General features: G+C 48.4%; 1 protein-coding gene across 1 annotated transcript in view; it reads left to right on the forward strand.

Annotated features, from left to right (window-relative positions):
- The window catches only part of Vangl1 (VANGL planar cell polarity protein 1), a 49254-nt gene extending 35538 nt beyond the window's left edge, over window positions 1–13716 (forward strand). Inside the window, exons 5-8 of the mRNA XM_052179626.1 lie at window positions 3535–3668; window positions 4943–5075; window positions 6386–6620; window positions 11044–13716. Coding sequence (XP_052035586.1) covers window positions 3535–3668; window positions 4943–5075; window positions 6386–6620; window positions 11044–11304 — 763 coding nt within the window. The 3' untranslated portion in view covers window positions 11305–13716. The remainder of the gene's footprint in view (window positions 1–3534; window positions 3669–4942; window positions 5076–6385; window positions 6621–11043) is intronic.
- Window positions 13717–14528: the final 812 nt, after the last annotated feature.

Here is a 14528-nt window from a genome sequence, read left to right on the forward strand (position 1 = left end):
GGAAGAACAAGGAGATCATTTTCATTTCTAGACTTCCGGGAGTATGATGGGGTTGTCTCCACAGCCTGCACCCAGGGCTCCTGCTTGAAGATGGTTTGGCCAGCTCACTGCCTTTCCTCTCTGGATCCAGTGCTGACATGGTGCCGAGCCCCCCACCAGTTTGTTTTTCCTTGTCCCTCTCTTTCTCCAGAGATGATCTCGTCTAGGAATCAGGACTAGTTTAAAGATATGCTTTCAACCGTTTCTCAGGCCCCCCTTTGCCTCTAATGGTTTTATGAAATACTTCTTGGCCTTAAATCTTAAGATTTTAATCTTAAACCTATGGGAATCCTAAGGTTTTATAAATAGACAAGTTGAGCCAACAAGTGTTACGTGTTGAGGAAATGAAGGAGGCCTTGCTTGTGTGAGGGGGACATCTGTAAGACGTTAAAGAGGTGGGGTTGCCGGCTAACTCCTTGTAGGACATTACTGGTCCATGTTATGCTGGGGGTGTTGCACGTCTAGGAGAGACCCTAGGGTCTAGGGAGTGTGAAAGGCTTCCCCACAGAGGCCATGCGCTACCCTAGTTGGAGGATGCAAAGAATCAGAGGCAAGGAAGGTGTCTGAGCACGAGCACTGACTGAAGGAACAGACACACTGTGTGTCTGGTCTTCGGGTCTGTGACTTAGCCAGCACCTAAACCGCTGAAATGACTTTGCTAGTGAAGAGCAAGGGAGAATGTAGACATGGCATCAGCCATGGAGTTCCGAGTGTGTAGACTGTCCCTGTAACCCCGAGCAGAGCATGGGCGCCAGGGACCTCTGCCTGCTGCTTGCTCCCGTGTCATCCGGCTGTTGTGTACAAAGCATAGCTCAACTATGGACACAGGCATCACCATCCTGGGTCTCGACGAGATTTCAGGTGTGTAGTACACGGTTTACTCTGTAAAGAAGATGAAGCACAGTGATGTTGGATCTTAACTCACACGACCGCAACCTTTTACAGTTGGGCGCATTGGTTGTGTATTGTCTTAGTTCCGTGGAAATTCTCCTTCCCTCATATTGTGAGATGTGTTGAGTGCCAGACAAATGGTTCTCTGTAGGCGAGAGTGTGCGCAGCTTTGGAGGCGGTTATAAACTTGGCGCGAGAGTACATCAGCTCCTGCACTAGCTTGTCAGCCCGGGCATCTGGCCAGGACCGTGCCTGGCTCTGAGTCATGCTGGTGCTCTGTGTGATGATGGGGTTGGAGAGGGAGCGGAATGCCTGCACTTCTTTTCCGTGCTTCTTGGGAGATGGGCTTCTCTGGCCTTGGGAAGACTGAGGCCCTGCCCGAAGCCCCAGGTCTCAGTCCCCCAGCACCAGCCCTATCCGTGGGAAGTTCTTAAGGGATGCCTAGAGTTTTGCTCCAACATTGGCAGCTGCAGGCCTTGTCTCAGCCATGTCTTAGGCCATGCTAGAAGGTGGCAGGGTAGGAGCTCTGCTAGAGCAAAACAAAGACAGCATTACTTCTAAAGATGGTGCATGTGGGGCCATCTGACTGGTACTGGACTGAGCTGGTAGGATTCTCTGGGCTCTTCCTTGTGACCTGAATGAAAAACAAAACCCATCGGTCACCCAAGAAGGTTTGCTTTCTTCTTTTTCAGAAGATGGGCCTGAGGATAACGTCCGAACTGCCGTTATACTCTAAACTTTTTAAAAGGGGGGGTTTATTTACTTGTTTATTTATAATGCATACCTACAGAGTTTTGTGCACCACGCGCATGCAGACCACAGAGGCCAGAAGAGTATATTGCATCCCCTGTTATATGGTAATAAGCCACATAGGTGCTGGGAACTGAACCTGGGGCTTCTACAAGAGCAGACAATGCTTACTGGCTAAGCCATCTCTCAATTCTCCCCACCAGTTCTTAACTTTTGATGAGGGACATGATTTTATGCTATAATCCGAGCACCTAGAGAAATTCTTCTGCTAGTATAAAAGCATGGGATGAACTAGTTTGAATCAGTGTGTCTGTGTATAACCAAGCTTGCTTTCACCCTTAGGGTTTTTGAAAATTAGTGTGTGGGCAGAGGCAGAAGATGAGCATCGCAGGGATGTGTGTGTGTGTGTGTGTGTGTGTGTGATGGGGGTAGGTGCACTTTAGGATGCATTGGAAGTGAAGGGCTACTTGTCCCTCTGTGGAGAAGGTCACAGCGGAGGACGAGGAGGAGATTGAAAACACAGGAAGTAGAACTAAGAACAACACTAAGATCCAAATGAAGTCCTTCACCTCAAGGACTACCTTAGTCTTGCATTCCACGCTGTCCTACTGGCTGCTCGATTCCCACATAGTGCAGAGGAGGGTACTCCACCATTGGAAACTCATCCCCAGTCCTGCGTTCAACTCTTAAAGCAGAGTGCAAAGGGAGTGTTGGGGAGTGGGGGTGGTCCAGGGCTGCAGCTGTCTGGCTAAGGGTCGCTCAGTCAGTAGGGAGTGAAGGTCTCTGAGTCTCTGGGAGAGCCCTGGGGATGCCACGTAGTCCTCCAGGAATTCAAGGCAGTCCCTGTCCTGGCACTCAGGCTGTTGTAAATAATCCTTATAAGCCCAGTATCTTAGGAGAGTGCTGGGAAAGAAACACAGAAGGGCAAGATAAAACAGAGCTGTGGTATTCAGTGCAGCGTGGTTGGTGAACAGCTTCAGGAGCTGCAGATGTCAGGACACACAGCACGGGGTGAAGGGCCAGCGTCTAGGCTGTCGATCCACACTAGAACTCTAGCCAGACGATAGCACATGTCGTGCTGTTGTGTGGCTCGTGGGTTTCTGTACCTTTGCTTTTGGGGATGAGATGGGTGAAAGCCCTTCCTGTGTTGCAGCTGGTGGATCTCTGAAACCGCAGGGATTTGCAGTGTTCTGTCCCGGCTCCCAGCATGCCCCTTGGGTATGTGTGTTATCACCTGGGCTTCAAAACGGTGGCTTGGAGCTATCATCTGCTGAGTGTCCAAGACAGCAGTTGAAGGGCAGGAGCTCCTGAGGATCTTAAGATCCAGAATATCTAAGCTGAAGCCTCATTTGAAGAACTCTGCCCCATAGGGAGGACATTGCTGTAACACGGGAGACCAGTTCCTTAGACCTGGGACAGGGTCCTGTGTGCGTGTGTGTAACCAATTACTGAATGAGGGCCTCAGAAACTGACCTCTCATTTACAATCCTGTGAGCTTCATTACATCATCAAACCTCCTGTCTTTCAGGATGGGGAACTCCTCAATTTCCTTACTTTCTTTCTTTTTTCTTTTTTTTTTTTTTTTGTGAATTAAGGACAAATAGGAAAAGTGTTATGTACCTAAATCTCAGTTACAGCTTGTAACTTTCTCCTCTTCCAGCTACTGGCTGGGTGGGACCTGGGGAATGCCTGCCTACCGGAACCTGGGAGGGCTCCCTTGACTTGACCTGACTCAGAAAGACTTCTCATTTCAGCCCCACTGTATTCGGTGAACCCACCCCCCATCCCCCACCCCTCCACGCTCCATCCCACCCCCACCCCCACCCCCATATTCATTTTCACTCTGTTTCACAGCATCCAGCGAGCAGCCTTGGTGGTTCTGGAAAATTACTACAAGGACTTCACCATCTATAACCCGAACCTCCTAACAGCGTCCAAATTCCGAGCAGCCAAGCACATGGCTGGCCTGAAAGTCTACAATGTGGATGGTAGGTGCTCCTGCTTGGAACCGTGGGGGGGGGAGGGGGCTTACACCTCACAGTAGGTTTGCTTCAACCTGTGCTCAGTGCTTGCCTCACAATCTTTTCTCACTTCAGAACAATTTCTATTTTCAGTTTAAATGTAGACATGTGTTTTCCAGGAGAATGTCGGTTTACTGTCTACCTGTATGGCAGGTTTCCTATCTCCTGCTGGGAAGGAACACTTTAGATCGAAAGTCCTCAGGAAAGGAATGCTTTTCAAAGTTCGAACAGTTTACCCAAAGACTGAGGATGGGCATTAGGCCTGGAAAGGTTGAGAGTCAGGCGTCTGGCAGCATCTCTCCTGTCTCTCAGTCCTGGCCTGGAGTAGGCATTGAGTGGCAACCGGAAGCTGGAGACAGACTCACCAAGTCAGAGCCCAGTTTCATTCAGGGTGTTGGGTGCTCAAGTGAGAGAAACAGGACTCTCTGTCATGTCTTACTGGGCACCTGGGCTAAAACAAGGGCTTTGCAGGCTCCCAGAGAGATTCAGGTTGTCAACAAGTCAGCTGGTTTTCTAGGTATCAGTTTTTGGTAATGTTATCTGGTCTATTTTTTTTTTTTTTAATTTGGCTATGTAAGGTGTATGGCTGGTAAGTCTCACCCTTGATCGGAAAACTTAGCTCTCCAAGTCACCCAGAAGAAAGCATTAGGTCCTGGCTGTGACTTTGTGATAAGCTTAGCTGGGTCATGCTCAGGGTGACACAGAGCTTCTAGGTCACTTCACAGATGGGGTGTGTTGTGGTTGCTGGGCTTTGGTGTTTGGGGCGATAGCACCCGGCTTAGCTTGTGTCCTGAGTGTGATCACTGTAAGTGTCCCTTGACTTCTCTTTTCTCTGTCTGCCCTTCTTCTCCCATCCTGCCCCTTCTCTCTCATTGTCTGCCGCATGCGATGTCCCAGCTGCCCTTATGGCCAAACTGAAACTTTGTGTAGCAGATGGTAAGTGACCTCTTCGGCACGCTGCGGCGGTGTTGTTCTTGGCCAGTGTTTTCAGGGGTGAGCAGTCTTCAGCCCTTCAGAGTTCTTTTTCCATTTCCCCTGTCAGACCGGGGTTGGATCGCCTGGCTGCTGTGAATGTGCAGTACTGCGCAGGCCCAGGAAAGTCACTGTTAGGATCTCCTGTGCTCTGTAGAGGGGTGGGTGGGAGAGTGCCAGCAGGGCACAGACTCTGGTGCTGGGTCTCTGTCCCTGGCGGTTCCTGGCATTTGCAGTTAAAACTGTCCACCCTTGTCCTTCCGTCAAAGGGCCCAGTAACAATGCTACTGGTCAGTCCCGAGCCATGATTGCCGCGGCAGCTCGGCGCAGGGACTCCAGCCACAACGAATTGTATTACGAAGAGGCCGAGCATGAACGGAGGGTGAAGAAGCGGAGAGCAAGGTTTGTGACCCTTCCACACCTGGGCCCTCCGCCCACTGAACATTTTATTTTCACTATTTTTAATTTTTTAACTTTAAGAATGAATTTTCTGTTTGCACACATGACCTGTATGACTGTTTACAGACCACTTTTACCCTCACGTTTCTCAGACTGTATGTGTAATCACCACCGGACATGCCTCTAAACACCCATCACAGGTCCTGGGCCCACCCACAAGGTTTACCACGTGGTCTGTGGGCCTGGGAATCTGCATTTAGAGCAGATTTCCAGGGGGCTTCTGTTGCTGCCTTTGGAGGAGCCCAGCACCACCCACAGTTTCCCATGTGAACTGAAGGTGACAATGGTGGCTTCCCTTCAACCTGCCACCTCATTCTTCCCTTTCAGAGTTGCTGGGGGGAGGGGTGGAGAGAAGTGAAACAAGGGGAGTGAAGCTCTGTTCTTTCTTTCTCTCTCTCTCTCTCTCTCTCTCTCTCTCTCTTCTTGTAGCCCAACTAGACCTTGAACCCTCTGTATAGCTGAAGATGATGTTGAGCTTTTTTTAAAAACCTTTTTTTAATATTTATTTGTATGTGTACATGTGTGTACATGTATGTGTGTACTTGTGCGTGTGTACCCGTGTGTATGTGTGTACATGTGTGTACATGTATGTATGTGTGTACATGTATGTATGTGTGTATGTGTGTACATGTGGAGAGCATGACTTTGGGGGATTGGTTCTTTTCCCTCTACCACATGAGTTCTGGGGGTCAAATTCAGGTTGTGAGGCTTGGCCGGCCGTAAGCCCTTTACCCTGAGTCATCTTGTCAGCCTGACTACTTGTGCGGCCTCCACCTCCTGAGTGCTAGATCAGAAGCATGTGCCCCTGCATGTGGTGCTGGGGACTTGTCCCAGGTCTTTGTGGTACTGGGCAAGCCCTCTGCCAACCACAGCTCCTGAGCTCAGCTCTTCAGCATCGGCGTCTGCGTCTGCACGCTCTCTTTCTCTTCCCTGATGGGGTGTGAGCAGAAGTCTTTTTATCTCACCTTTTAGTGGAGAAATGGAAGCACAGCTTAAAGCGAGCTTTCTGAGCTCATTGGCAGGCTTGGGAGGCCCAGGGGCACCAGCCACCCACTCCCCTCTTATTTCCACTGCTGCTTTTCTTTCTCCCAGGCGCTTCCCACCTCCTGGAGGGATGCAATGTGACAGAACCTCAGGGGCGTTGGTGGTAGGCCAGGGTGCCACAGTGAACAAAGGCCCTCTGGGTCTCATGGGACCGTCCCCAGACCCTGCAGTGGGCACTGCCTTGTTGACTGTCCTGAATCTCCTTCCAGACTGGTGGTGGCTGTGGAAGAAGCCTTCATCCACATCCAGCGTCTCCAGGCTGAGGAGCAGCAGAAATCTCCGGGGGAGGTGATGGACCCCAGAGAGGCAGCGCAGGCTATCTTCCCCTCCATGGCCAGGGCGCTGCAGAAGTACCTGCGCACCACACGGCAGCAGCACTACCACAGCATGGAGAGCATCCTGCAGCACCTGGCCTTCTGCATCACCAACAGCATGACCCCCAAGGTGCGCTGCCGGGGTTGGGGTCAGGGTGGAGCAGAAAGGTCCCTGGGTTTGGCTAGTCACATGACATCCTGTGTCTCCACTGATGCTCACCACAATATTTAAGACTTATGTTTTATTTTGATTTATATGTACTTGTGTGTTTCTGAGTGTCTCTCATGTTTGCATGCCCCCTGCAAAGGCCAGAAGACAACATTAGGTCCCCTGGAACTAGAGTTACAGGTGACTGTAAGTCTCCTGATATGACAAGTAGGAACTGAACTTGGGTCCTCTGGAAGAGCATAAAGGCTCTTTAACTAATGCGCCATCTCTCCAGCCCAACACAGCGTCTCTCACTGAACACGGAACTCAGTGATCCTGCTAGACTGGCTGGCCAGTGAGCCCCTGGGAGCGTCCCCTCTCTTCTTCTCCAGCACTGCACGTGGGGGTCCTAAGAATCTGAACACAGATCCCCGCACTTGTACAACAAGCACTGCGGCCGCTGAGCTGCTCCAGCCCAGAGCTGTGGTTTTTAAATACACATTTTGAAAGCCTCTAGACTCTATAACAGAGGGAAAAAATTCTACTTTGAACTAGTACAGAGTAGTGGCGAGGGTGGGCAGGAAAGTGTGTACACTCTTAGTGTGACAGGGAAGCGTGTGTGCACTCTCAGTGTGACAGGAAAGTGTGTGTACACTCTCAGTGTGACAGGAAAGTGTGTGTACATGCTCAGTGTGACAGGAAAGTGTGTGTACATGCTCAGTGTGACAGGAAAGTGTGTGTACACTCTTAGTGTGACAGGGAAGTGTGTGTACACTCTTAGTGTGACAGGGAAGCATGTATATACTCTCAGTGTGACAGGAAAGTGTGTGTACACTCTCGGTGTGACAGGAAAGTGTGTGTACATGCTCAGTGTGACAGGAAAGTGTGTGTACACTCTTAGTGTGACAGGGAAGTGTGTGTACACTCTTAGTGTGACAGGGAAGCATGTATATACTCTCAGTGTGACAGGAAAGTGTGTGTACACTCTCGGTGTGACAGGAAAGTGTGTGTACATGCTCAGTGTGACAGGAAAGTGTGTGTACACTCTTAGTGTGACAGGGAAGTGTGTGTACACTCTTAGTGTGACAGGGAAGCATGTATATACTCTCAGTGTGACAGGAAAGTGTGTGTACACTCTCGGTGTGACAGGAAAGTGTGTGTACATGCTCAGTGTGACAGGAAAGTGTGTGTACACTCTTAGTGTGACAGGGAAGTGTGTGTACACTCTTAGTGTGACAGGGAAGCATGTATATACTCTCAGTGTGACAGGAAAGTGTGTGTACACTCTCGGTGTGACAGGAAAGTGTGTGTACATGCTCAGTGTGACAGGAAAGTGTGTGTACACTCTTAGTGTGACAGGGAAGTGTGTGTACACTCTTAGTGTGACAGGGAAGCATGTATACACTCTCAGTGTGACAGGAAAGTGTGTGTACACGCTCGGTGGTACAGGAAAGTGTGTACGTGCTGAGCACATGCTAAACTGGCTCATTTTAAGCTGCACTCCTATCACAGTAAGTGCGTATACAGGCTTCCCTGTCACACTGAGCATGTACACACTTTACTGTCATTGTCGCTAAACAGCACAGTGTAACAGCTACTTAACATCACAATGTAGTAGGTGTTATATGCCACCTAGAGATTATGCATTCTAAAGCACAGAGATATCTGCAGGGTACATGCAAATGTTGAGCCAGTTTATATGAGAGCCTTGAACATCTGATTATGGTATATGAGGGGCATCCTAGAATCAGCTTTTCAATTAATATCTATCAACTCTACATTAAAGTTTGCCCACTCGGTTCCCCACCCCCAGAATAGTATTCTGTGTAACTTCGAACTGGAAATTGTTTACAAATGCAAGAGAATCTAGCATACTGTGGTATGTCATCTGTTGAAATGTGGGTGAAAACTTGAATATTTCTTTACAAAAGTCCAAATACAACAGTTCGCAAATAGAAAACTGTGTGCCTTTGTGCATTGTAATAAATAGCTTCTGGCAAGGAGAAGGAACATCTGTTTTTCTTTCTTCAGGGTTTCTTAAAGTTGTCTGCTATCTTCCTATTTCATTTTTAAAATGTGTGCTTTCTTGAATTTTTTATTTAAAAAAAGAGAATAGTCTAACGTAGAAAGTTATTTTCAGTCAGCTGTGGTATATTACCACTGTCATCACAGTGTTGGGAGGCCGAGGCAGAAGGATTATGGGTTTAAGGCCACCCTGAGCTATGTAGAGTGTTCTAGGCCAACCTGTGCTACCTAGCAGAAACCTTCTCAGAAACAACTACAACAACAACAACAACAACAACAACAAAAACAGTCAAACAACAACAAAACCAAAACCAAACTAGAGCTGGTGAGATGGCTCTTTGGACAAGGGTGCTTGTCCCCAACCTGAGTTCAAGTCCCAGAACTACATGCTGGAAGGAGAGAACTGACTCCTGAAAGTTGTTTTCCAGTCACACACATGCCACGGTGTGCATATGCACACACACACACACACACACAGGGCGAGGGGGGAGAACAAAGTAATTAGAACCCCCCAAACAAAAACCTCACTATGTGCTCCCATCCCCCACACCTTACAGTTCTGGCTGATGGGTGTTCTCTCAGCTGTGTCTGTGTTCTAGTTTTTAAGGCAGAGATGCTTAGATACTAGACATGCCTGCGTTTTGGAAATCTTTCTTCTCTCGAGGCTTCTTGGATATTTCATTGCATACACACAGATCTGACTCACACAGCTTCCACTGTGAAAAGCTGCCCCCCGATTCCACCCGATATGTAGATTTGCTTCACCACTTGTCTGTTGATGCACATTTGAATTAAGTTTCATGGGGTTGGCAGTTTCTGTGACTCCGATTCCACTGAAGCATGGCCGCCCGGTCTTGTGTGCCTATCGCCATGACTACAGCTTGCCTGGACTGCTCGGCAGAGTGGAGGAGTGACTAAAGAGGGTTGCTCGAAAACCAAAAAGGTCCTGACCTCGGCCTAGGACCAGATGGATGCGTGCCAGCAGTTCTCAATTTATATTATCGGTTCATTCTTTCTCTCAACTAAGCCGAATTATGTATTTAATTCTATGCCAGATACATTAGAAAGGCACACTTTAAAAACTAGAAGACCGTGGTGACGTAGTTCTTATCTGCTACAAGTTTGAAGTTTCATGGGGAGTAGACAGCAAGTCAGCATAGTTCAGGAAGTGAACTCTGACGTGACGTCATCCCAGTGGTTTCAGGAGCCTTGGCAGAAGAACATGTCGATCCATCAGAGAGCTTCAAGGAGCTAGTTGAGGATATGAAGGGCAAGGCAGGGAGAAATCTGCGGGGCGGCTCTCAGGGGGAGGAATGGCACATTAGGGCGTAGTGAAATCACAGAACTTCAGTTTGCTTAGTGTCCCTGGAGCAGGGCTCAGGAGAGGGGACGTGGGTCTGGCCGTCCCTAGCACTGGCCACACATACATCAGCTCTGCGTAAGACAGACAACTCACAGTGTACCTACTGGAGCTGTGAGTGCTTTGAACATGCTGAGCCTCCCCACCTGTGGCAGCCCGATGAGCGAGGTTGTGTCATCTCTGCAAATGACTGAGCAAAGTCCCACAGCCAGTAGGCGCTAGAGTATGCAGTTCTGTCTGTGCGGCTGTCCTTGTCTGTCTGCCTTAGATTTAGTGACAGCTCCTCTGTTCCAGGCACTCGGTGTGCCCTTGGGGATTTCTGGCTTTTGTGGGGGGGCGGGAGGAGGTGTGTATTGGCTGGTTTTGTGTCAACTTGACACAGGCTGGAGTTATCACAGAGAAAGGATCTTCAGGTGAGGAAATGCCTCCATGAGATCCAGGTGTAAGGTATTCTCTCAATTAATGATCAAGTATGGGAGGGCCCCTTGTCAGTGGTGCCATCCCTGGGCTGGTAATCTTGGGTTCTATAAGAGAGCAAACTGAGCAAGCCAGGGGAAGCAAGCCAGTAAGTAACATCCCTCCATGGCCTCTGCATCAGCTCCTGCTTCCTGACCTGCTTGAGTTCCAGTCCTGACTTCCTTTAGTGATCAACAGCAGTGTTTCCACAGTGTACGCTGAATAACCCTTTCCTCCCCAACTGGCTTCCTGGTCATGATGCTTGTGCAGGAATAGAAACCCTGACTAAGACAAGGTGCCTGTGTCTTCAGATGGCCCGTTACATCGACAATGGTAGCCAATCCACTTCCCTCAACCCACCCTCTGGTTGAAAATTCAGAAGTCCAAGAAGTCTTCCTTCCCGAGAGAGGGTCTCATGGGACTTCAGCCTAAGAGGCTGAACTCTAGTCTAAGGTGTCGTTGTAGTTGGGAAACATTTCCAAGGGATAAAAAAGATGGCGCCTGGCTGCAAAGCACAGCAGTGCAACCCTTGTAACTTCTCCAATGCTCTACCTTGTCTTTCAGGCTTTCCTTGAACGATACCTCAGTGCGGGCCCCACCTTGCAGTATGACAAGGATCGATGGCTCTCGACACAGTGGAAACTTATTAGTGATGAGGCTGTGACGAACGGGTTACGGGATGGAATTGTGTTCGTCCTTAAATGCTTGGACTTCAGCCTCGTGGTCAATGTGAAGAAAATCCCGTTCATTGTACTCTCAGAAGAGTTCATAGACCCCAAATCCCACAAGTTTGTTCTTCGCTTACAGTCCGAGACATCGGTCTAAACTTTCTATACTTGTGACTTTATGAAAAACAAAAGAAGAATATATAAATAGATAAATATATATATATATATATATATATATATATGTCCAGGGGGAAGTTCTTTTATAAAGATTTTTAAAAAATTCTTCAACTGGCAGAGGATAGACCAGTATCCTTCGATCATCTGCACTTTATTTGGAAGGAAGCAGATGCCCACCCGGACAAGTGACTGTTGGCATCTGACTTTGATAGGACTATTGAAGAAGCTGTTCCCTGGAGTTTCTGTGACAGCTGTAAACCAAAGTGTAGCTGCTGTGTCCTCGGGAGCCTCGCCTTACAACTGGTCCCTGCCTGTGGCCCAGTACCACACCTACCTGTACTTCTGGCCAATCCCATCATAGATCCTAAGGGACTCACTTTATTCTGCTTCAGGAAAGCAGATACTACACACCCACATGTGTGTTTGTCCATGTAATTATCCACATCACCACACCACCCTGGGGAGTGGTGGGCCGTCCAGGAAATGTCCACCCGCCTGAGTCTTTGTTCTTTGTTGCCTTACATTGTGAAGAGAAAGAACCCACCAGAAAATGTGCACTGCCAGTTTGCAGCTGTTGAGTGATTGGCTTTCCATTTTCCTGAGAGAGAGCCTACCTGCCCTGTTTCTGGCCCTGCTCCTCTGTTGGCCTGAGGCAGGTAGCCCTTCCCTAGCCCTGGGATTGCCTACCTGGGCTTCACTCTCCTGAGCACCTGGACCACAGCTGTACCTGGTGGGTAGTCCTGGTCAGGCTAGCCTGGCCCTCCAGAGCTGACAGGGACTTGGCTTTCCAAGTATGCCCCTCCCACAGTCTTTCTCTGGAGAAATAGGGTAAGATCCTGGGGATCTATTCAGCTGCAGCGCCTCCTTTAGGCTGCAGCAGGAACCCATCCACCTAATCCTGCTTAGCCCTGCTCTGCACAAACTAGGAGAGACCAACACTGTGACTCCCAGCTGGCAGGTGCCCCGTGTAGCCATCCAATTTCCCAGGGAGACACATATTCACAAAGCTCATGTGCCAAGGTGCCCTGCCACGGGAAACCAAACAATGCCCACCACCCTGGAAACTACTGCTGTCCCTTCTCTGTGGTTTGTGACCACCACCACTGTGCAACTTAGCGCAAGGAAAAGGGTCTGCTCTGTCCCTGCTGTATAGATTGCCCTTAATTATTGGCCAGGAAGAGAGAGGGGAAAGTATGCTGCAGAGCTGGGGAAAGGGAGAGTAGGGAGTCAGCAGTGCAGTCCCGAAGGCCCCAGTCTGTCCGCATGTCATAGCTGGTTTCAGAGGACTATGCCCTTGAGGTCCCATTTGTAGCCATAGCTGCCTCCTGGCAGAGCCCTCTGCAGGGGAGTACCCAGGGAGCCATTTCCTGATGCCTTGCAGTGGGCTGTCCTGGTCTCAGCTTACCTACATCTGAAGCAATGCTCCACCAATGCTCTTCCCTTTCCCAGCTTCAGGGATCTCATTTCAGGAAAGGAGAAGGCTGTCATCGTCTCCGTGCCGACACACGTGTGCCCTTCCTGCTTACGCATTCCACAAAACACGTGATTTTGTCTGTCATAAAAAAAATCCAAATTGGCATGGAATGTTTGTGTTACACCTGTGCTTAGAAAAAGCCAATGTTATTCTTTGCTCAGTAACTTTTAGTTCAGATAGATGTTCTGGAGAAGGAAGAGGAGACATGGACAAGGCATAGATTCAGGATGCCCTGTGTTAACAGTGTGGCTCTGTTTAACAGACACACATAGTGTAACTTGGTGCTTCGTTCTTAGTTTTCCCCTTAGGTCCCTTCTACTGGAAGTTCCTCAGGATGTCTTTCTCAGGAAATATTTTAGGAGATGAGGTAAGGGGTGGGCAGTCTGAGAGACCAGCTATGTGAAATGTCCCAGCATAGCTCTGCCATGACCATGTGGTTGTTACGTGCCATAAATGTAAATAATATAGAGTTGAAGGTAACACCTCTCGTCCGGCATCTTAAAATACTGTGCTTCCAACCCTGGCTTAAAGGATGGGTCTTTAAGGGGTTAAATCAGAGTCATATGTTGGTGTGTGTGTTCCCAGCAGGGCAAAGAAAGGTTTAAATTAAGGAATTAATTTATTTTCCCTCCTGGCCCCCTCTCCATCTACTTTGCGTATAACTTCAGACTTCCTGAAATTATCGTTTTGGTTGTAAATTGAATATCAACTGTTTTTTTTCCAAAATGCTTAAGCATCAATTTCTGAAAGGAAGTCAAAAATCATAAGCAGGATTCTTTAAAGTCTCTGTGTCTCAGTGTTTTACCAGGCAGAGTTGAAGTGGGAACGGTGTGGAGGAGCGTTTGCAGAAGAAATGTCATGTTGCAGAAAACTGTGTCACACAACTGAAGACAATAAATGTTTATTTCATTTCTTGAACCCTCATAGCCTACTCTTTTTAAAGGATGAAAATTGTTCCCCAAGGCTAGTAGGATGCATGATCCTATTAGAGAACACGGGATTCCATTACTTTAAATGTTTATAGATCCTCCCCCCCACCCCATAACTTCCAACCTAAGTTATTAAAATTCTAACATTAACCGTGAAAGAACTCAGTGAAGAGTGCAGGTCTGAGATTGCTGTCTTCCCCCTGGTGATTTTCATTATCTACAAAGGTAGACAACTTTTGTTCAGAAGTGTGTGCTTTTAAAAAAAAAAAATCTTTAATAGTCCTTGAAGTGAATGTTCAAGAAGGGTGCACCATGGGAATTAGAATGGATTTTAAGGTTATAAGGCTCACACATCCTTAGGTTAACCATCATTTATCACCTCCCTTCCTTCCTCTAACTCTCCCTTCTGAGACCTGCAAGAAGACAGATTCTTCACAGAGGAGAGTGTGAAGTCCATGCCCTGGGTGTGTTTGCCTCATCACAATTCATTGTTAGGAGTGTGGGGCCTTCTAATGTATATGGGGAGACTGCCCAAGCAGGAGTCTCAGAAAGCCGTAGGGTTGCTCACTCTTGCCATCTCTGAGTCAGACGTGGCAGTGATCAGTTCTAGTTTCTGTGTCATCTTCTGGAGTGCATGCATTAAATGTAACAGTTTGCTTCAGTCAGAGACACTATTGCTGTGATGAAGCACCATGAACAAAGCCACTTGGGAGTAAAGGGTTTATTTGGCTTGTGTTTCCACATCATAGTTCATCATCAAGAAAGTCAGGACAGGAACTCAGACAGGGCAGGAACCTGGAG

The sequence above is a fragment of the Apodemus sylvaticus genome, chromosome 4 (genome assembly GCF_947179515.1).
Source record: "Apodemus sylvaticus chromosome 4, mApoSyl1.1, whole genome shotgun sequence".
In the NCBI taxonomy this organism is placed as follows: Eukaryota; Metazoa; Chordata; class Mammalia; order Rodentia; family Muridae; genus Apodemus; species Apodemus sylvaticus.